Consider the following 22,199-nt stretch of genomic DNA (forward strand, 5'->3'; position numbering starts at 1 on the left):
TGGTCGGCAAACCGCGGCTCGCAAGCCACATGCGGCTCTTTGGCCCCTTGAGTGTGGCTCTTCCACAAAATACCACGTGCGGGCGTGCACATACAGTGCAATTAAAACTTCTTGGCCCATGTGCAGAAGTCGGTTTTCGGCCTGGGTGAGTCTATTTTGAAGAAGTGGCGTTAGAAGAAGTGGGGGGTGTCGGGAGACGTGGCACAGATGGGCCGCGGGATATGCAGCATGGGGGAGACGCCAAATATCAACAGTACTTAAACTATATAGGTAGGTTAAAAACAGTGTACCTACCTATATAGTTTAAAAAATTTGGCTCTCAAAAGAAATTTCAATCGTTGTACTGTTGATATTTGGCTCTATTGGCTAATGAGTTTGCCGACCACTGCTCTAGTCCATCACCAGATTAGCTTTTATTAAGATAAGACTCTATAATCCACTTTTAAAAGAAAATCCATTTAAAGGCAAAGCCATTTCACACATGGAACAGTTATGCATTTATTATTTGGAAGACTCTCTGCTAAGTGCCCTTAGGCAGCATATTTGAGCCACACCCAGGCTCAGTAATTTTGAGTGAGCCAGAATGTTATAAGGTGTCAATAAAAGCTATTAACTTAAAAGGGCCTTTTGTTATATTTGGATCAATTATTTTGCTGCTAAGTTCTGTCTGCCTTCAGCTTTCTCTTCTACCTGCTTCTGTATCCAGTTGGAAGGATACAAACAAGGCTAGAGTTCTGTTGTAGCTGTCATAGACCAGAGGAGGGATAGAATTGAAAATGGTGAGGGCAGCCTGGCCACAGTGGCGCAGTGGTTGAGCATTGATCTATGAACCAGGAGGTCACGATTCAATTCTTGGTCAGGGCATATGCCCAGGTTGTGGGCTCAATCCCGGGTCATGCAGGAGGCAGCCAGTCAATGATTCTCTCTCATCACTGATGTTTCTATCTCTCTCCCTCTCCCTTCTCTGAAATCAATCCAAATATATATAAGCCTAAGCAACCAGCCGACCATTCTACTGGCCGACAGTCCAGTAGCTATGATGCGCACTGACCACCATGGGGCAGACGCAGCTGCCGAGCTGCGGTGACTTGGCAGCTGCAGTTCTCAGGTGACACACCCGGAACCAGAGAGGAGGGAGCCCAATTCCGGGGTGCATCACTTGAGAACTGCCCTCTCGCAATCCGGGATCCCTTGGGGGATGTTGGAGAGTCAGTTTCGGTCCAATCCCCGCAGGCCAGGCCGAGGGACCCCACCGGTGCAGGAATCCATGCACTGGGCCTCTAGTAAAAATATATTTAACAAAAAAAGAGAATAAGGATAAGGTGAGACAATTCTCTAAGCCGTGGATGGGTTCATATATATGGGGTAAGACAGTTTTGTGGGTTCCCACTTGGCTTTTCTGACAAGGTCTTCTTTATTCCCTTAACTTACCCCTGTGGGGGTTCTAGGCATTTGGAGATGGATGTTTAGTGCTATTATATCTGATCATTGCTACTCTGGAGGTGGAGGCTATACATCTGAGTGATGGGAAAACTACTGGAATGATTTTCCCTGGTTGTGGAATATAAGAGGTGACTCGTTTTATTCTCCAAATAGCATTAATTTTGCAACATGCAGTTAGGAATCTGGCTTTCAGTAGAGCTCAACTAAACTAGAGCTTTTAGCTTGCTTGCAAAATGTGCAGGCTAATTATAAAAAGTAAATAAATATAAAGTAGAAGAACCTTATACTAACTGAGCATCTTATAATATGCTACAGGTATATTGCTAAGTACTTTACATTTGTTATCTCATTTACTTCTCACATCATCTTTAGTCATTTTTTCAACAAACATTTTTTGAATTTCTCCTAATGAAGCACCTTTTTAGGCACAGCATTGAACAAAATAATATTCCTGCTTTGACGTGGCATTAACACCATTTTTAAAGATTAGAAATCTGAGTTTCATAAAGAAAATAGACTTTTCTAGTGCCCTATATGTAACTTAGTAGCTGGTGTAATTGAAATCTAAGTCCTACTATGTCTGATTCAAAGTACTTTAAACCACTCTAGGACAACTTCTTTAGGGTTCTACTATATGTTGTGATTGCTGTAACCACAATTATCTCTTTTGACTGCCTATATCACTAATTACACAAATATGTATTCTCTAGTCCCATTTTCACATTGATTTTCATCTTTTGTATCTATAATAGCTATTAACAAAAACATAAACTTTTGCATTTCTGGCAGACTTACGTTGATCATCTTACGCTTGCCCTCTAATGAGTGCATATTGATACTGACTACACAAAGCTCTGTAGGTAAGGTTTAAGAGCAATCTGTCTTTCTGTTTCATCTTTAACATTTTATTTTCTACTAGAGGCCCGGTGCATGAAATTCATGTATGGGTAGGGTCCCTAGGCCTGGTTGGCGATCGGGGCTGATCAGGGCCTTCTGCCTGCCGGCTGGGGCCTTCCTTCATTCCGCGCTGCCCCCTGTTGGTCAGTGCACATCATAGTGAGCGATCAAACTCCTAGTCTCCCAGTAGAACTCCTGAGGGGACACTTTGCATATTAGTTTTTCATATATATAGATAGGTTGGAAATGTATTCCTTTGTTATTTCACTTGAATACTATACTCATATAGTTCAGGTTTTAGGAAATGCAAAGGGTACGCAATATAATGTTTCCATTCATCCCTAAACCTCAACCACATATTTCTCTTTCCTAGAGGCAGCCAATGTTGCCAGATATTTGTATATCTTTCCAGAAATATTTTAATGCACACACACACACACACACACACACACACACACACATATCCTTTCTTTTTTATGTATGAATGTATCCTATAGAACTTTACATATCAGTCATGGATAACTTTATTATTTTGATAGTTCCATGGATTCTATTGACTTTAAAAGTCAATTGAGAGTAGTGATTAGTCGTAGATCCTGTGTGCAGACTACTTGCATGTAGATTAACGATCTGCTACAGGGAAACCCCTTTTGCAAGTTGCTAAATTTCTAAGTGCCTCAATTTTCTCATCTGTAAAATGGGAGAAAAATAATGCATTCTCTATAGGATTGTTGTGAAGATCAAATGTGTTGTGAAGATTAAATTTGAAACTTCAAGGGCTTATTCAGAACAGTGCCAGGCAGATAGTGAGCACCCAAATTAGCTGCTACCACTATCATCATTATCATTGCCACTTTTACTTATTTAATCAGATTTTTATATATGAAATCTGTATAGGGATATATGGGCTTTGTTTTCTTTTCGCTATTACAAACAGTGCTTCAGGAAATAACCTTCTACATTAATTATTTACATGTGTGTGAGTTTAGGGATGCTTTGCAACAAGTACAATATCAAGGCGAAAGAAATAGTATGTTATAAATTTTTAATATAGACATTTTCCAAATTGCAGGCCACAGGGATTGTATCAACTTTCCCTCTCACCAGCTGTTTGACATAATTCAAATAATCAAGAACTTGATTGTAGTTTTCTGATGTTACATCTATTTCTGGAATTATTCATAGTTACAGCAGCTTTGGAGGAAAAGTTTGGAATTTTTCTTCTATCTTTATCAGAAGTACAATCCTGTCAAACAACCTTTTATTTTTATTTATTTATTTTTTTTTTGAGAGTTGGTATTTTATTTTGTTTCAGAATTGAAAAAGGTGCAACAGCTTAGCTGGTCTTGCTGATAACAAATTCCAGGAACGTAAGAGATCAACGCAATCCTCTGTCTCTCTTCCCCTCCTCCAACACAGCCCAGCCAGGGAGGAAAAAAAAAAGAAAGAGAGGGAGAGAACAGGAGGGAAGGGGGTGGAAATAAACTACGGCAATAAAAGCCTTGGTTCGAGTCAGCCACCCGGCGCATGCGCCCACAACCTTTTATTTTTTAACTAGAGGCCCGATGCACGAAATTCGTGCATGGGGGGGGGGTGTGTCCCTCAGCCCAGCCTGCACCCTCTCCAATCTCGACCCCTTGAGGGATGTCCGACTGCCCGTTTAGGCCCAATTCTGGTGGGATCGGGCCTAAACGGGCAGTTGGACATCCCTCTCACAATCCAGGACTGCTGGCTCCCAACCGCTCGCCTGCCAGATTGCCCCTAACTGCTTCTACCTGCCAGCCTGATCGACGCCTAACTGCTCCCCTGCCAGCGTGATTGCCCCTAATGCCCTCCCCTGTTGGCCTGGTCGCCCCCAACTGCCCTCTTCTGCTGGCCTGTTGCCCCCAGCAGCCCTCCCCTGCAGGCCATCTTGTGTGGCCATCTCTGACCACATTTGGGGTGGCCATCTTGTGTGTTGGAGTGATAGTCAATTTGCATATTTCTTTATTATATAGGATATAAATCATGTATGTTGGTAGATTATTCTTGCAGGATTCTCACAGATATCTTGTTACAAAGAGGAAGATAATCTTTTTCCTCCTAAATAATTATTTAGTGTCATATATTTGTGTTTCTATGAATTTGAATTATTTCAGATTTTTTTAAAAAATATATTTTATTGATTTTTTACAGAGAGGAAGGGAGAGAGATAGAGAGTTAGAAACATCGATGAGAGAGAAACATTGATCAGCTGCCTCCTGCACATCTCCTACTGGGGATGTGCCCGCAACCCAGGTACATGCCCTTGACGGGAATCGAACCTGGGACCCTTCAGTCCGCAGGCCGATGCTCTATCCACTGAGCCAAACCGGTTTCGGCTATTTCAGATTTTTATGTATCTTTATTATTCATCTTTAAAAAACCAAGAATGTGCCCTGACTGGTTTGGCTCAGTGGATAGAGCATCGGCCTGTGAACTGAAAGGGCATGTACCTTGGTTGCGGGCACATACCCAGTGGGAGGTGTGCAGGAGGCAGCTGATCGATATTTCTAACTCTCTATCCCTCTCCCTTCCTCTCTGTAAAAAATCAATAAAAATATATTTAAAAAATAATAATCTCAATAACAAGCTTTTGTTCATTTCAAAATTCTGGCTTTAAATACCTGATTTTATTTTATTAGTAATTTTTTAAATATATTTTTTATTGATTTCAGAGAGGGAGAGAGAGATTAAAGCATCAATGATGAGAGAGAATCATTGATTGGCTTCCTCCTGCACAACCCCTACTGGGGATTGAGCCTGCAACCCTGGGCATGTGCCCTTGGTCGGAATCGAACCTGGGACCCTTTGGTCCGCAGGCTGACAGGCTTTATTAATTTTTATTTGAATATGGTAGTCACCTTTAAAGATGCTAAGCATGTGGTTTTGTGTGTGTGTGTTTTAATATTTCTTTTAATGCTAGTTACTGTTTGGTTGCCTTTCCTTTTTGTAACATTAAATTAATGCAGCAAAATAGTAATCCCTTTATGAACTAACAGAGCTAGTGCACTGAAATTATAGTTAAGATTCCACTGTATGTAAAGCTGTCATATCAATCATGGAAATAGAGTGGATCATTATTTGCACTGGAAATATTTTAATAATGATATAGGTAACTTACTACTAAAATAATAATTAACGTTGTCCTTTTTCTTGTTGGTTTATTTACATAAGCTGAATGAGTTATATCATTTATTCAAAACTATTCTATTTAAGATTTCACCTTGGCAGATTCCTCCCCAACAAACACGCCACTTACTGAAATCTGTAGAAACAGTGAGTTGATCCTTATTTGTCAGTCATAGTTACAATAAAATATAATGAAGTCAATTTAAGAGAGTCTTCCACATGTATATTGTATATGCAGTATTCTCATTGATATCATCTGGCAATTTTCCTTTGCCCACAATTCCCTTCTGCTTCAGAAGAGACCTGATTCTGCTTAAAGAATTTGGCAGCCCAAGATTTCTTGTCTTTTTGTTTGTTGGTTTTTCATTAAATTTATTGGGTTGACATTGGTTAATAACTTTTTCTTGTTTTTTTTAATCAACTTTACACATTTTAATCAAATTCACACATTTTAAGTGTACAGATTGATGACTTTTGACAAATACATACAACCATGTAATGACATTCCAGTCAATATATATATTCACCTTCCAAAGAACAACTAAATTATCCCATGTTTAATGACCTAAAGATCTAATTTTACTTATTCTTGTTTAGTTCTTATGAATATAATTTTACTTATCAGGAATACCTTGAAACAACCCCTGAAATTACATGCTTTTTATCTATGGGAGTCCATTTCAGATTGACAAAATAGTTCATGACCCAAACAAGGTTAGATACAGTTGACCCTTGAATGACAGGTTTGAAATGTGCAGATCTACTTATAGGTGGATTTTCCTCCCCCCAAAAAATGCGTAGTCAGCTCTCTGTATCTCAGAGTTTCATATCCACAAATTCAACCTTTTGACAATTGAAAACAGTATATTTGGTCTTCTGTTGAGAATTGGATGGTCCTTGGGGCCAATACTGCATGGATACCGAGGGATGCCTATAAGTTACATTTGGGGGGAGTAAAATGTTATACATGGGTTTTTGACTGTGTGAGGGTTCGATGTCTCAAACCCCTACATTGTTCAAGGTCAACTGTATTATTAAACAGTTTTGTTTAATTTGATTCTAAGAATGTCTGACACAAAGTAACTTTTAATTTAGACAATTTATAATTAGTAATTTAATGTGTTTTCTGTTTATTTAATTTTTAAAAATTGTCTGAAAATAAAGGTTATAGGCATCAAGAAAACTGTTAAATACTATCTATAGTACTGCTTTTGGGGCATTAAAAAAACACATATAAAGTTTTTTCATTTTGTTTAGGAAATTGGATGTTGTGGTAGAACTCTTTAAAAAATTTTTTTTATTCACCCGAACCTCCCAATCTAGACTCTCTCATCCCGACAGCTGGTTATAGGGAATACCTGTCGGTGGTACATAACTCAGCATCCTAAAAAGGAATGAGAGAGCTATATAGTATGAGGCAAAAGTAGGTTTACAGTATGAGTACTCGAAACACAGAGTTTATTCTTGTGTTATTGATTATTTTCCATACAAACAATGGTAAACCAACTTTTGTCCTGTCCTGTATATCAAGTAATTAAAATGTGCTTTAAGATGATTTTGATTAAAAGAGAGCAGGTATGACTTTTCTCATTTTACAGATCAGTAAAAATTAAGTCAGATTCAGTTTAATGTGCTATTATAGTTTATGAATTAAGACCATATCTTGATGACTTTTAGTGGCTGTTTGGTTTCATCTTGTTTCCTGTAAGAGGGGACAATACATTTCAGAGACTTCCCCACATTACTAAATGTGATTTGAATTGGTGCTGGTAATCACTGGCAAGGAGCCAGACAGAGGTTATAAAGTTATTATTTTCTTACTGACTCATTGAGTTGTTAAGTTTTTTTCCACATTGCCTTCTCTCAGTCTGTTGAGTTTTTAACTTGAATGTTTTATATTTATACAGTTGAAATTGAACATTGTTTAATTATTAGGCCAGGGTTCTTTGTCTTTAAGGTTGACTTTAAACCTTATTTTAATATTTTTAAGTTATCTTCATTTTTAACTGAAGTTTTTGGTATAAACCAGACATCATTATTCTTTTTTTTTTTATGATAGTATTTACATAATCATGTTTGAGATAAAAATAAAGTAGCTAAAAGTAATATGAAAGAAAGATGAAAAAGGGGTTAACTTTTTTTTTTTGATTGTTTGATATTTATGTATAAGTTACTGAGAAACTTTTTTTTTTAAATCCTCACTCAAGGATATTTTTTCTATTGATTTTTAAAGAGAGTGAAAGGGAGAGGGAGAGACAGAAACACTGATGTAAGAGAGTCATATTGATTGGTTGCCTCCCGCATGCCCCAACCAGGGCCAGGAGCCTGCAACCGAGGTACGTGCCTTGATCAGAATCGAACCCTGGACCCTCCAGTCTATAAGCCGACACTCTATCCACTGAGTCAAACTAGCTAGGACCCTGAGCAACTTTTCATGAAAAGTTCAGAGAAATTATTTTAACTAAAGTGTGTTACTAAATTAAGGGACATTTCATTTTAATCTATAGAAGAATATTCTGGTGATAAAGAATATCACAAAGAGCCATGAAAGGAGATACCATCCAGATGGATGTTATTCAGACTAAGGCAGACACCTATATGTCTGGATAATGCCAACATATGTCTAAGTCAATTTTTAGGGCTCTTCATACAATGTAAATTTGTTTTATGTCTTCATTTTTTTCTTTCCCAATACTCCTCAGTATTTTTTCTTACACTTACCTAATTCACAGAATATTCCATTTTTTAAAAAATATCTAAAGAACTTTGAACTTCTTACGATATTTTTTTGGTATAGATAGGAGGTTGTTGGAGGAAAGAAAAACCCAAGCATATGAAACTTTCCAAACAATGGTCAGATAAAATTTAATTTTAGCATGGAATAGAAAAAGATTAACTGTAAAATCTGTTGTTTCACAGGTACTGTGAGAATAGAGATGTTTCGAAATATGCAGAATGCAGAAATCATCAGAAAAATGACTGAAGAATTTGATGAGGTATATAGCATTTCAATATTTATACAAATGTCCTACTTATACTTTTAAATGTTGATTATTTTAAGTTTTGTTTTGATTTAGTGTTTAGTATAAATGAAGATACACTATTTCCTCATGTATATATGATAGTCCATGCTACTAATTCCAAAATTAATGATCTCTGAGAATTTGATTACATTGCATGGAGGATGCACTAAATAAACACTAAGGATAAGAATATTAGTGGTATGAGCTAGAAGTTGATCCTTGACACTCATTCTTGAAGATCACCTAAAATCCCCAAATTTAAAGAGGTATCTCCAACAGTTTAATATTCTGTGCAATGCTAGTCCTATTAAATGCTTAAAGAAAAAGGATTTGGAGGACAAAGAAGTGTGAACAGATTGCGTATGTTTTTTAAAATTCTAATGGAGAAAAAACTGCTAAACTGCAATCCAAAATTCCCAAAATTATTTTATGTGGACCTTTACCACATGCCCTTCCCGTGTGTGTGTGTGTGTGTGTGTGTGTGTGTGTGTGTGTATGCGCGAGCGCACCTCTGTGTATAAAACTTAAGCATGTATTAAGGGAAACTGAGAATATTGTGATTTATGATACATGTTTTCTTTGCTAGTCTTAACAAATTACTCATGCAGAACTCAATTTCTACAAATTTTTTAATTTTCACTGAAATAATTCTCAAGTAGTTTTACACAGATTTTATGTTGAAACACTTACATAGTTTTATTTCTGCACTAGTGGCCCAGTGCACAGAATTCGTGCACACTAAAAGGGAATTAAATAGAGGAAATATTTTAATATTGCTATTTGCCCTTTCTCTATAATAGAAGTGTCAGAGATGAAAGAAAATTAGTAAAATGTATATGAAAATCTCCCTCCTGTCAGAGTCTGGGACGCACCACAGGACCCAGCGTCAAGTCCCCACCCACCCACGTGCCTCGTAATCACGCAAGACTCAGACCCAGCCAGCCCCACCCCTGTCAAGCCCCGAAAGGTGGGGGCAAAGCCTCAGGTTCCCCAGCCTAGCGCCAGGGCGGAGGGCATGGCCTCAGGGCCCCTGGCCCAGCGCTGGGGTGGGGGTGCCGCCACTGTCACACTCAGGGCAGGGCCGATGGGGAGGTTATGGCTCTACCCCATCACACACAGAGCAGGGCCCGTGGGGTGGGGGTTGGGGCACCGCCCTCTATCACCCACAGAGCAGGGCTGATCAGGGGGTTGGGGCGCCGCCACTGTCATACTCAGGGCAGGGCTGATGGGGAGGTTATGGCTCTACCCCGTCACACACAGAGCAGGGCCAATCAGGGGGTTGGGGCACCGCACCCTGTCACACACAGAGCCGCAGGACGATCAGGGGGTTGGGGGGCTCCCCCTATCAGGCACAGAGCAGAGCTGATCAGGGGGTTGGGGCGCCTTCCCCTGTCACGAACAGAGCAGGGTGGATAGGAAGGTTGTGGCCCCGCCCCCTGTCACACACAGAGCCACAGGGCGATCAGGGGGTTTGGTCGCTGCCCCCTGTCACGCTGATCCCGGTGCTGGGAGGCCTCGCTGCTCCGCTGATTCCGGTGCTGGGAGGCATATTACCCTTTTACTATATAGGATAGAGGCCTGGTGCACGGGTTGGGGCCGGCTGGTTTGCCCTGAAGGGTGTCCTGGATCAGGGTGGGGGTCCCCACTGGGGTGCCTGGCCAGCCTGGGTGGGGGGATGATGGTTGTTTGCAGCTGGTCACACACCCTTCAGGGTGAGGGTTCCCACTGGGGTGCCTGGCCAGTCTGGGTGAGGGGCTGAGGGCTGTTTTCAGCCTGGCGAGTGACTGATGCTCCCAACCGCTCCTTTTTTCCTTTTTTTTTAATTCTGGGCCAGCTTTAGCTTTGAGGCTTGGCTCCAGCTCTTAGGCCTCCACTGCTGAAAGCAGGTTTCTGGACTTTGTTTACCTTCTATATTTGAAACAATGTTGCAATCCTGCTGGCTGAAGCCCAATGGACTAAAGCAGGTTTCTGGGGTTTTGTTTAGCTTCTATATTTGTAACATAGTTGCTTAGAGTTGCAGCTCAGAGGCCTGCAGCCGTAGGCAGTGAACGTTGGTGTCCTCCGTCACTGAAGCAAGCAAGCCTCATGTTCACTTTAAGCTGCCTGGCTGCCAGCCGCCATCTTAACTGGCAGTTAATTTGCATATTGCCCTGATTACCCAATGGGAAGGGTAGCGGTTGTACGCTAATTACCATGTTTCTCTTTTATTAGATAGGATAGGATGCCATTGGTATTTTGGTAGGAATTGCATTGAATCTGTAGATTGTTTTGGGTAATACAGATATTTTAATAATGCTTATTATTCCTATCCACGAGCATGGTATATGCTTCCATTTATTAATATCTTCCTCCATTTTTTCTCCAATGTCTTTTATCTTGATTAAATTTATTCCTAGATATATTTTTTATACAGTTGAAAATGGGATTGTTTTCTTAGTTTCCCTTTTTGGTAATTCATTATTGGTGTATAAATATGCAACTGATTTCTGAATGTTTACTTTGTATTCTGCTACTTTACTTATCAGTTTTACTAGTTTTTTGGTGGAATCTTTAGGGTTCTATATGCATCATCTGCAAATACTGACAATTTTACTTTTTTCTTTCCTATTGATATGTCTTTTACTTTTTTCTTGTCAGATTGCTGAGGCTATGACTTCTGTTTATGTGATGTTTCGAGATAGTTGGTTTGCTGATAGTGTATGAACTTTGCATCCCAGGAATAAATCCCACATGATCCTGGTGTATATCTTTAAATTGTATTGCTGCATTTGATTTACTAATATTTTTTTGAGGATTATGACATGTGTATTCACCATTGGCCTATAGTTTTCTTTCATTATAGTGTCTTTATTTGGAATTAGGGTAATGCTGGCCTCATAAAATGAAAGTGAGAGTCTTCCTTCCTCTTGAATTTTTTGGCATAGTTAGGGTAAGTGGTAGGTCTGAATGTTTGGTAACATTTACTTGTGAAGCCAGCCAGTCCAGGATCTTTGTTTATTGGGAGTTTTTTTGATGGCTGCTTCAGTTTCATTAGTTGTAATTCTTCTGTTCAGATTTTTTGTTTCTTCTTGATTCAGTTTTTGGAGAGTGTATCTTATAGGAATTTATCCATTACTTCCAGGTTGTCCAATTTTTTAGCATATAGCTGCTCATAATTTTTTCATAAAATCCCTTTTATTTCTGTGGTGTCAGTTGTTACTTTTCCTCCATCACTTCTGACTTTATTTATTTGGGTTCCCTCTCTTTTTTTCTTGGTATGCCTGGTTAAAGGCTTGTCAATCATGTTTATCTTATCAGAGAACCAACTCCTGAATTCATTGACCTTTTGTGTGTTTTTTATCCTTACTGGGGACTTTTTTTTTTTTTTTTTTAGAGAGAGAGAGAACAGAGGAGAGAGAGAAAACATCTGTGTGAGAGAGACACATTGATTGGTTGCCTACCACACATACTCCGACTGTGGCTGGGGATCGAGCCTGCAAGTGAGGTATGTTTCCTTGACTGGTAATAGAACTCGCGACCCTTTGGACCACAGGCCAATGCTCTATCCACTGAATAAAACCAGCCAGAGCTGTATTTTTTTTTCTCTATTTCTTTTATTTCTGCTTTGATCTTTATTATTTCCTCTCTTCTACCCACTTCCGGCTTTGTTTGTTCTTTTTTTTTTTTTTCCTTCAAGTGTAAGGTTAGATTGTTAATTTGAGATTTTTCTCTTTTTTTGAGGTAGGCCTGTAATGCTATGAATTTCATCATCAAGGAATATTTAAAAACTACAGATACCTGGATCCATTTTACATCCTTCAGACATTCTGATGTAATTTGTTAGGTATGCACCAGGGCATAGGGATTTTTAAAAGCTCACCAGGTAATTTCATATACAGCAAAGTTTGTAAACATCTGTTCTAAGGGACATAAAAAGAGAAAGCCAAAATTTAAGTTAGAAAAGCACTTCATAGCCCTAGCCGTTTTGGCTCAGTGGATAGAGCGTCGGCCTGCGGACTGAAGGGTCCCAGGTTCGATTCCTGCCATGGGCGCATGCCTGGGTTGCGGGCTCAATCCCAAGTGGGGGGCATGCAGGAGGCAGCTGATCAATGATTCTCTCTCATCATTGATGTTTCTATCTTTCTCTTCCTCTTCCTTCCTCTCTGAAATCAATAAAGAAATATTTTTTTTTTAAAAAAGAAAAGCACTTAATATATGAAAATAGAATAAGGGGGAAACGAATATACTGTGAAAATGCACAATAACACTAAATAGTTGCTTTTCTAAGATTTTGGGATAACTAGAGAAAGAGGAATAATTCAGAAAAATAAAATTCATTATATACCTTACCTAAGAAAATATTCCTGTGAATGTTGTCAGATATTCAGGGTTTCTTGGAGGAATAGTAAACTATTACCAAAACTGATGAGTTACATATAATGAAATATTTTAAGATGCACTTATTTCATATTCCTAAATATTTTTCTCTCTCAGCATTGGAGCTTACTTAATGAAAGAAGAGTAACAATCACTGTTCTCATTTTTTTCTGTTTGACATTGCAATTAAGTCCTTATTATGATTAGAAAGTATTTGTTTAAAGCACAGTTATATGATATATTAGATCTATCTTCCAATGCTGTTTGTTCATTTTATTTTCAATCACTTTAGCAAGTATTACTCTTTTTGATACTTTATCTGTACTTAAGAAACTGCATTTAAATGCCTGCATATTGTTAAAATTTACAATTTTTTTCAAAATATTATATAGGTTATTTGGTCTCCTGGGAGAGGAGGGAGGTTAGTTTTGGTAAATTATATTTTGTGGCAATATTCTGAATCATTGTATCCCAAGAGCCTAGAAAAGGGGTGGGCAAACTTTTTGACTCGAGGGCCAGAACAAAAGCATGGATGGAGTGTTTGTGTGAACTAATATAAATTCAAAGTAAACATCATTACATAAAAGGGTACAGTCTTTTTTTTTTTTAGTTTTATTCATATCAAACGGGCCGGATTCGGCCAGCGGGCCGTAGTTTGCCCACGGCTGGCCTAGAACAATGTCTGTTTTACAGGGAATAGCCATTCAAATTTTGTTAAATGACTTATAGATAGAAAGCAGCTCTGGGGGGCATTGTGGGGGGGGATGCATGTTGTTAGGGAGGAGGGAGGAATTGAGCAAAGAAGGAAAACAGAAAGAACTTATGGGCATGGACAACAATATGGTGATTGCCAGGAAGTTGGGGGCGGGGGGTGGAGGTGGAGGAGGTAAGAGAGGGGATAAATGGTGATGGGAAAAATAAAATAAAAAGGAAATTCTATTAAATGAGTGAATATAATGTATATAAAGTAAAATAATGGTGAGATGAGTTAGAAGTGGCTTAGATGCAAGGTATTTATTTAAATTTTGATGAGGTGTAGTCCAAGAGTATGTCGTTGCCTGCAAAAGTGTAGTGTAGCTTTTGTTTCTTATTATTACAACCTGGTTTTAATGTTACCAGAGGCCGGAAGCTCGAAATTCATGCAAAGGGCTTGGCCCTCGCACCCCTGGCTGCCTCAGCTCTCATAGCCCTGGCTTCATCCTGAAGGTTGTCTGTACCATCGTTCTGTTTGGCCTAATTAGCATATTAGCTCTTCATTATATAGGATTATTAGATAAATTTTTTAAAACTTCTACAAACCTGCACTCAGCCTAAAGTACTTTGTAATTTTAATGTCAACCATATTTATAAATATGCTAATTCCCAAAGCAGTCTTTAGCTCCTCAGAGTTAAGAGATATACTTGTTTCCTGTTGGAGCCAACCTTTTGTAGGTAAAGCAAAATGTAATGGCATTTCTTCCCCAGATTATTAGAATCACATTTCCATATGTAATTTCTTAGCTGTGTTGCCCAAAGGTCAGTTTTTATGTATTAATTATGGCATCTGTGTAGGGAAACCCTCACAGTACAGCACATTTGATATATTTACTTAGTGCCTTCAATTCTTCTGTGTTTGTTTATATTGTATCGCTCTCAGCACAGAGATTTTGCTGATTGTGCTCTTTTGTAATGATGACAGCTTATCCAATAGTTTTTTTCTCTTGTTTTGAATATGTGCGTTTGTAAATTTAAATATAGAACTTTTGATTTATTTATCCATTTCAGCATTTATTAGTCGATTAAAATTTTTAAGAAATGTAAAAATACTTAAATAGTATACAAACTGATAAAATGTTAAGGAAATATCAAAGATTCAGTAGAAGAAAGCTCAAATTATCTCCATTCCAAAATTAAAGTCTTGACATTTTCTTGATTGTGCATCCAATTAAAACATTTTCCAGCCTGTATTCTTAATAGGGAATACCTGTGATATGGCCAGTTTTATTTATAAAAGTATTGTTTCCTCGTCTGCCTCTTTCACACACTCTCAAAAAGCTAGAGTTTTTCTGGTGATTATTTCAGACTTTCTTAGTTCTGTATTAAGTATGTCTCTTTCATAAGTATCTGTTAAATAAAAAATAAATAGTTAAGTTTCTTTTCCTTCCACACTTGGTGATCAGAATACCAAGTGTGTAATTTTTGTTTATTATATTACAGTATAGTTTGCAGTATATGTGTATTTTATTTATAGAATTAAATGCACATGCTACTAAATCTATTTCTTGTCAGAAGTCATTAAATTGTCATGGCTTTAACTTTTATAATGGTCTAAGAAGAGCTTCTGTGGCAAGTGCCAGTACTGCCACGGTTTATTGTTACTCATTTATGATTATACTAGAGGCCTGGTGCACAAAATTCGTGCATGGGGTGGAGTGTCCCTCAGCCCAGCCTGCACCTTCTCCAATCTGGGACCCCTTGAGGGATGTCCGACTGCCCGTTTAGGCCCGATTCCGGTGGGATCGGGCCTAAACGGGCAGTCGGACATCCCTCTCACAATCCAGGACTGCTGGCTCCCAACCGCTTGCCTGCCTGCCTGCCTGCCTGCCTGCCAGATTGCCCCTAACTGCTTCTACCTGCCAGCCTGATAACCCCCTAACCACTCCCCTGCCAGCCTGATCGACGCCTAACTGCTCCCCTGCCAGCCTGGTCCCTCCCAACTGCCCTCCCCTGCTGGCCTGGTCCCCCCAACTGCCCTCCCCTACAGGACTGGTTGCCCCCAACTGCCCTCCCCTGCAGACCTGGTCCCCCCTGCTTGCCCTGCCCTACAAGCTTGGGTCCCCCCCCCCAAATGCCCTCCCCTGCAGGCCTGATCGCTCCCAACTGCTCTCCCCTGCAGGCCTGGTTGCCCCCGACTGCCCTCCCCTGCTGGCCATCTTGTGTCCACATGGGGGCGGCCATCTTGTGTGTTGGAGTGATGATCAATTTGCATTTTACCTCTTTATTATATAGGATATTAAGATATTTTTTATGTTTTCTTCAAAAATCTTTGTAAAGAGTTAAAAAATTATTTATACCATTAATCCATTGCATTGATCATAATGAAAATTACAAAGTGAACAAAATCAGTGAAGAGTACCTTAATGTCAATCTCTTTGAGCATTTAATTCTTCTTACTTACTCTTCTCTTGGGATATCTCAAATACCATTGTGACAGAAACAGTCTGAAATTTGGACCTAGTTAGGGAATTCCAAGCTTATTCTGTATATTAAACATTAGTAAAAATTAATTTGTTTCTTATTTTTAGGTAAAAATAAGGAGAAGTTCTAATATTTTCTTGAAATACACAACTTAGTTTGTTTTGTACATATATTACTTTGGAGATGGCTCCAAGTTGAGGAAGGTAGACAATGTTAAAGGAAGCAAATTTGGAAATGAGAAATCGGAAAAGACAAAGGAATACTCAAGTAGAAAACCTCATGAAGTCAAGAAATTATAATCAATATGTGAAAAGGAATAACTAAGGCAATAATGTTATAACTGTGAACCTTGCAATACAAATTACTGAGACAAAAGGAAAAATATTGAATAATAATAACAGAAAAACACGTCTGTGTGCCAGGCACTGTTATAAGTACTTTACATATATTTAACCCTTACAACATTTTTATGAGGTAGATCTTTTATGTTATTATTATCTTCATTTTCCAGGTGAGAACACTGAGACAAAGGGGGCAAGAAATTTGCCTAAGTTCACATAACTAGTAAATGACACAGCTAGGGTTTGAACCCAGACTATCCAGGTGCTTAAGTCCATACTCATGTAAACCCAAATTAATTTTAGACTCTAATAAAGAATAAAAAGCATTTATTAAAGCAAAAGCAGCTGTAATCCAGGAGACACAAGGTAGCAACCTAAATTGTGCTTGAGGAAGAACAATGGCAGGCAGGTTTTATAAAGGCAAAAATTACAAAATCTAAGGAGGAAGAGGCAAAGTCCATGTGTTGTCCATGCAACATTAATTGTTCTAGGATGTTTATGGTTCAGCCTTGAGCTGACTTTAGCAGCCTGGTTTAGCAACTTAATAGCTGCTCAGAGAACTGAGGTACAAAATGTGTATAGGCTGTATAGGCCTCATAAACCCCACTTCCTTAAGAGCCTCCTGGCTCCATTTTAGGGAACCTTGATATTCACCTTCACCCCTTTTTGATTGAGATCTTTCCTTGGAAAGCATTGATAATCAACCATTCTGACATAGTTATTAGGAATACTTGGTTTCTCATCACCAGGAAAGCTCATTTCCAGTGTGTCATGTACCACATAGTGGGGGGTGTTACACTATAGCAGAAGTCATAATCACAGGGCTGACAGCCACATTTGAGCAGTAAGGAAGCCCCAGTAAGGAAGTGAGTCTTAGGGATGGTCCTTATCTGGAGTTATATTCAATCAGACTCTCAGTTGAAGCAAGTCATTCTTCCCAGGAGAAAATTTCAATTAATAATCTAGTCTTTGTGTAAACCTTTATCTGAATTTTTTACAGGAGACTTAAAACATTTGGATATATAAAACATCAAAAGTTTAACAATGAGCTCATCAAACAAATCAGAATAAATGAGTAGAGCAATTTGCACTTGTAATCACTACCCTGTTTTGTCTAATATATATCTGCAAATGTATAATCTAAAATACATAGCTGGCGAAATAAAATAGCTGGGGACAAAGTAACAGTTGTACTCTCTCTGCTTGAACACCTTGGGTCATAAAATAAATTTCTGCCTATTTTTATTGCCCATTGTCTTACAACTGACCAAATGAGTTGTGGAATTAAACTACTATTTTTTTTTTTTAGAAAGACCAGTTATAGCAGTAATGGCGAACCTATGACACACGTGTCAGAGGTGACACGCGAACTCATTTTTTTGGTTGATTTTTCTTTGTTAAATGGCATTTAAATATATAAAATAAATATCAAAAATATAAGTCTTTGTTTTACTATGGTTGGAAATACCAAAAAATTTCTATATGTGACATGGCACCCAAGTTAAGTTAGGGTTTTTCAAAATGCTGACATGCCAAGCTCAAAAGGTTCGTCATCACTGAGTTATAATCTGTTGGTTTATATTAAACTAGAGGCCTGGTGCACAAGATTTGTGCACTGGGTGGGAGGTCCCTCAGCCTGGCCTGCGCCCTCTTGCACTCCAGAACCCCTCGGGGGATATCCGCCTACTGGGGGGGGGATCGGGCCTAAGCCAGCAGTCAGACATCCCTCTCGCAGTCCGGGGCTCTCACATTCCAGGACCCCTCGCTCCTTACTGCCCACCTGCAGTGGAGGCGGGAGAGGCTCCTGCCACCACCCCTGCTTTTGCCAGCCATGAGCCCAGCTTCTGGCTAAGAGGCACTCTCCCTGTGGGAGCGCACTGACCACCAGGGGGCAGCTCCTGCATTGATTGTCTGCCTCCTCCTGGTCAGTGCACATCATAGTGACCAGTTGTTCCACCGTTTGGTCGATTTGCATATTACACTTTTATTATATAGGATTGTTTTGGATAGAGTTAAACCTTTCCATTACATTCATTATGAGAAATTTTTTAATGAGCTATTCATAAGTATGACTCAACAATAACATTTGTATCAGTGGGTACTAGATTAAATAAATTTCCATCTGGATTAGTCATAATCAACTACATACTGAGTTTATAATTATAAGCTGGTAATTTCAAGATTTTTATCCATCATATTTAAAACATCTACAAAAGATGACTTTAAAGTGATAAAAATGAGTCACATTTTTATTTTGTAATATAATTTAACTAGAGGCTCGGTGCACGAATTCGTGCACAGGTGGGGTCCACCCAGCCTGCCCCGATGGGGGCCCATTGGGCCAGGCCGGTTGGGGGGAGGGGAGGAGCCGCAGTCGGATGGCCAGCTGGCCCCTGCCCCCGACCCTGATCAGGGTGTTGGGGGCCAGGCTCGCCATGGGGTGGGGGGGGGGGGGCCGCGATCAGGGCCCGGATCAGGCTGGTTGGCTGCTTCAGTGCACATCATAGCCACCTGTCATTCTAGTCACCACCTGTCATTCTAGTCATTGTGGTCATTTCACCGTTCCGGTCACTGGGCATATATATATATTATTTATTTATTTATTATTTACTAGAGGCCCGGTGCATGACATTCATGCACTGTGGGGCGGGGTGGGGGGGGTGTCCTTCAGCCTGGCCTGTGCCCTTTTGCAGTCTGGGACCCCCTCAGAGGATGTCCCCCGAGGGGTCCTTAGCACTGCAATGAAGGCAGGAGAGGCTCCTGCCACCGCCTCTGTGCTCACCAGCTGTGAGCCTGGATTCTGGCTGAGTGGCGCTCCCCCTATGGAAGTGCACTGACCACCAGGGGGCAGCTCCTGAATTGAGCGTCTGCCCCCAGGTGGTCATTGTACGTCATAGCGACCGGTTTTTCTGCCATTCGGTCGATTTGCATATTAGCCCTTTATTATATAGGATTACAGGCCCAGTGCATGTATTCGTGCACCAGTGGGGTACCTCGGCCTGGCCTGCGGGATTGGGCCGAAACCAGCCCTCCAATATCCCCTGAGGGGTCCCAGATTGCGAGAGAGCAAAGGCCAGGCTGAGGGACCCCACCGGTGCATGATTGGGGCTGGGAAGGGATGTCGGAGATTGGCTAGCCAGGGAGTGACTGCAGGAGGGCTCCAGGGTGGTCTGGCCCATCTCGCTCAGTCCTGATTGGCTTGGCCGGACTCCAGCAGCAAGTTAACCTACCAGTCAGAGCATCTGTCCCCTTGTGGTAAGTGCATGTCAAAGTGAGCAGTTGAGCAGCCTTAGCATATCATTAGCATATTATGCTTTGATTGGGTGAACGGAGAACTGGACGACTGGACACTTAGCATATTAGGCTTTTACTATATAGGATAGATAATTATTAAGACCTACTAAATGAACTAGCAAAAGCCAGGTATTAGTTTCTATACCTTTTAAATTCATTATAGGTATGTTTTTTTTTAATTTTCTTAAAAAATATTTTTATTGATCTCAAAGAGGAAGGGAGAGGGATAGAGATAGAAACATCAGTGATGAATGAGAATCGTTGATCAACTGCTTCCTCCACATCCCACAATGGGGATTGAGCCTGCAACCCGGTCATGTTCCCCCCTGGGAATTGAACCATGACTTGATTCATAGGTAAACACTCAACCACTGAGCCATGCTGGCTAGGTTTAGGTATAACTCTTTATTTTATCAAGTCTTGAATAAATTAACTATTTGGTCTTTCAGACTTTTTGTTGTTATTGTTGTTAATCTTCACCAGAGGATATTTTTCCATTGATGTTTTAGAGAAAGTGGAATGGAGGGGGAGAGACAGAGAGAGAAACATCAATGTAAGGGAGACATATAGATTGGTTACCTCCTGCATGTGCCCCAACTGGTGCCGACCTGTCCTGGGAATCAATAGGAGAGTAGAGGCCCAGTGCACGAATTCATGCACCAGTGGGGTCCCTTGTCCTAGCCTGCGGAACTGAGCCGAAACTGGTTCTCCAACATCCCCTGAGGGGTCCCGTACTACGAGAGGGTGCAGGCCAGGCCGAGGGACCCCACTGGTGCATGATCAGGGCTGGAGAGGGATGAGGGAGGTTGGCCAGCCAGGGAGGGCTCCAGGGCGTGTCCAGCCCATCTCACTCAGTTCCAATCGGCCAGATCCCAGCACCAAGCTAACCTACCAGTCAGAGCATCTGCCCCTTGGTGGTCAGTGCATGTCATAGCGAATGGTTGAGCAACCTTAGCATATCATTAGCATACTAGAGGCCTGATGGATGAAAATTCATGCACTCAGCTTGTGGCTGAGCAGAGTTCCCCCTTGTGGTCAGTGCACGTCATAGCGACTGGTTGTTCGCCATTAGGGTCAATTTGCATATTACCCTGTTATTATATAGGATTACGCTTTGATTGGTTGAACGGACTACCGGACACTTAGCATATTAGGCTTTTATTATGTAGGATTAGTTTATTTTTGTGTTTTGTCAATAAATACCTTCTACTGAAAATGTATGTCAAACATTTAGTTAGGAATGTATATTTAGAGGTCAACAAGATTATAAAATGCTCTAGGCAATGAGTTCATGTTAAAAATGGGGAGAGATCTTTATATACTAACTAGAGGCCCAGTGCACGACATTTGTGCACTGGAGGGGTGTCCCTCAGCCTGGCCTGCGCCCTCTCACAGTCTGGGACCCTGAGGGATCCTTAGCACTGCCACGTAGGTGGGAGAGGCTCCCGCCACCGCCTTTATGCTCACCTGCCACCAGCTGTGAGCCCAGCTCCTGGCTGAGTGGTGTTCCCCCTATGGCAGCTCACTGACCACCAGGGGGCAGCTCCTGCATTGAGCATCTGCCCCCTGTTGGTCAGTGTGCATCATAATGACTGATCATTCTGCTGTTTCGACAATTTGCATATTAGGGTTTTATTATATAGGATTAGAGGCCCAGTGCACAAAAATTTGTGCACTGGTGGGGGGGGGAGGGTGTCCCTTAGCCCCACTTGTGCCCTCTCACAGTCTGGGACCCCTCGGGAGATAACCACCTGCTGGCTTAGGCCTGCTCCCCGGGTGGCAGATGGCAGGCCCGATCCCTCAGTGCCTGCGCTGCCTCCCCGGGTCGTGCACACAGCAGGGCCGATCGGGGTTTGGGGCGCCAACCCGGGTCGGGTCGCACATGGGATGCCCCAGGCAGGTCGCACACAGGAAGCCTGGGCAGGCCAGCCGATCGCTGCTGCCCCGCCCGGTCACCCCGGTCGGGTTGCACACAGGATGCCCGGGTGGGCCAGCGGATCGCTGCTGCACCACCCAGCCGCCCTGGGTCGGGTCGCACGCGGACACCTGCTGCTCCGGGTCGCAGATAGCAGGCCCGGATGGCGCTGTCCTGCCCCACTGCCCCAGGTCGCAAATAGCAGGCCCAGATGGTGGCAGAGCAGGCGGGATGGCGCTGTCCCGCCCTGTCTACAGTATGCAAATTAGCCACCATCTTTGTTGGCGGTTAATTTGCATATCACGCTGATTAGCCAATGGGAGGCGTAGCGAAGGTACGGTCAATTACTATGTTTATCTATTATTAGATAGGATAGTATTAATACCTTGACAAGTGCAATATTTAAGAAATATAAGACCCAGTGAAAACCCAAAGGATAAATTAATTATCTGAGGTCGAGGGCCTCAAAAATAGCCCTAAATCTAGGTATTTAAAGATGAATAAGAATTCACCAGAAAAGCCAGGAAGGAGCTTATAGGAAAGATGGAGTTTAGGATGTATAGGAGGAACAGTGAGATACAAAGTTGAAGAGAATGAAATTGA

The 22,199-nt window shown here is 41.0% G+C and overlaps 1 protein-coding gene across 1 annotated transcript in view; it reads left to right on the top strand.

Annotated features, from left to right (window-relative positions):
- The window catches only part of STAG1 (STAG1 cohesin complex component), a 345,726-nt gene that overhangs the window by 154,353 nt on the left and 169,174 nt on the right, over positions 1 to 22,199 (top strand). Inside the window, exon 6 of the mRNA XM_081106167.1 lies at positions 8,410 to 8,486. Within this exon, the coding sequence (XP_080962293.1) occupies positions 8,410 to 8,486 (77 nt within the window). The remainder of the gene's footprint in view (positions 1 to 8,409; positions 8,487 to 22,199) is intronic.

Source organism: Myotis nattereri, assembly GCF_964212035.1.
Source record: "Myotis nattereri genome assembly, chromosome: 14".
Classification (NCBI taxonomy): Eukaryota; Metazoa; Chordata; class Mammalia; order Chiroptera; family Vespertilionidae; genus Myotis; species Myotis nattereri.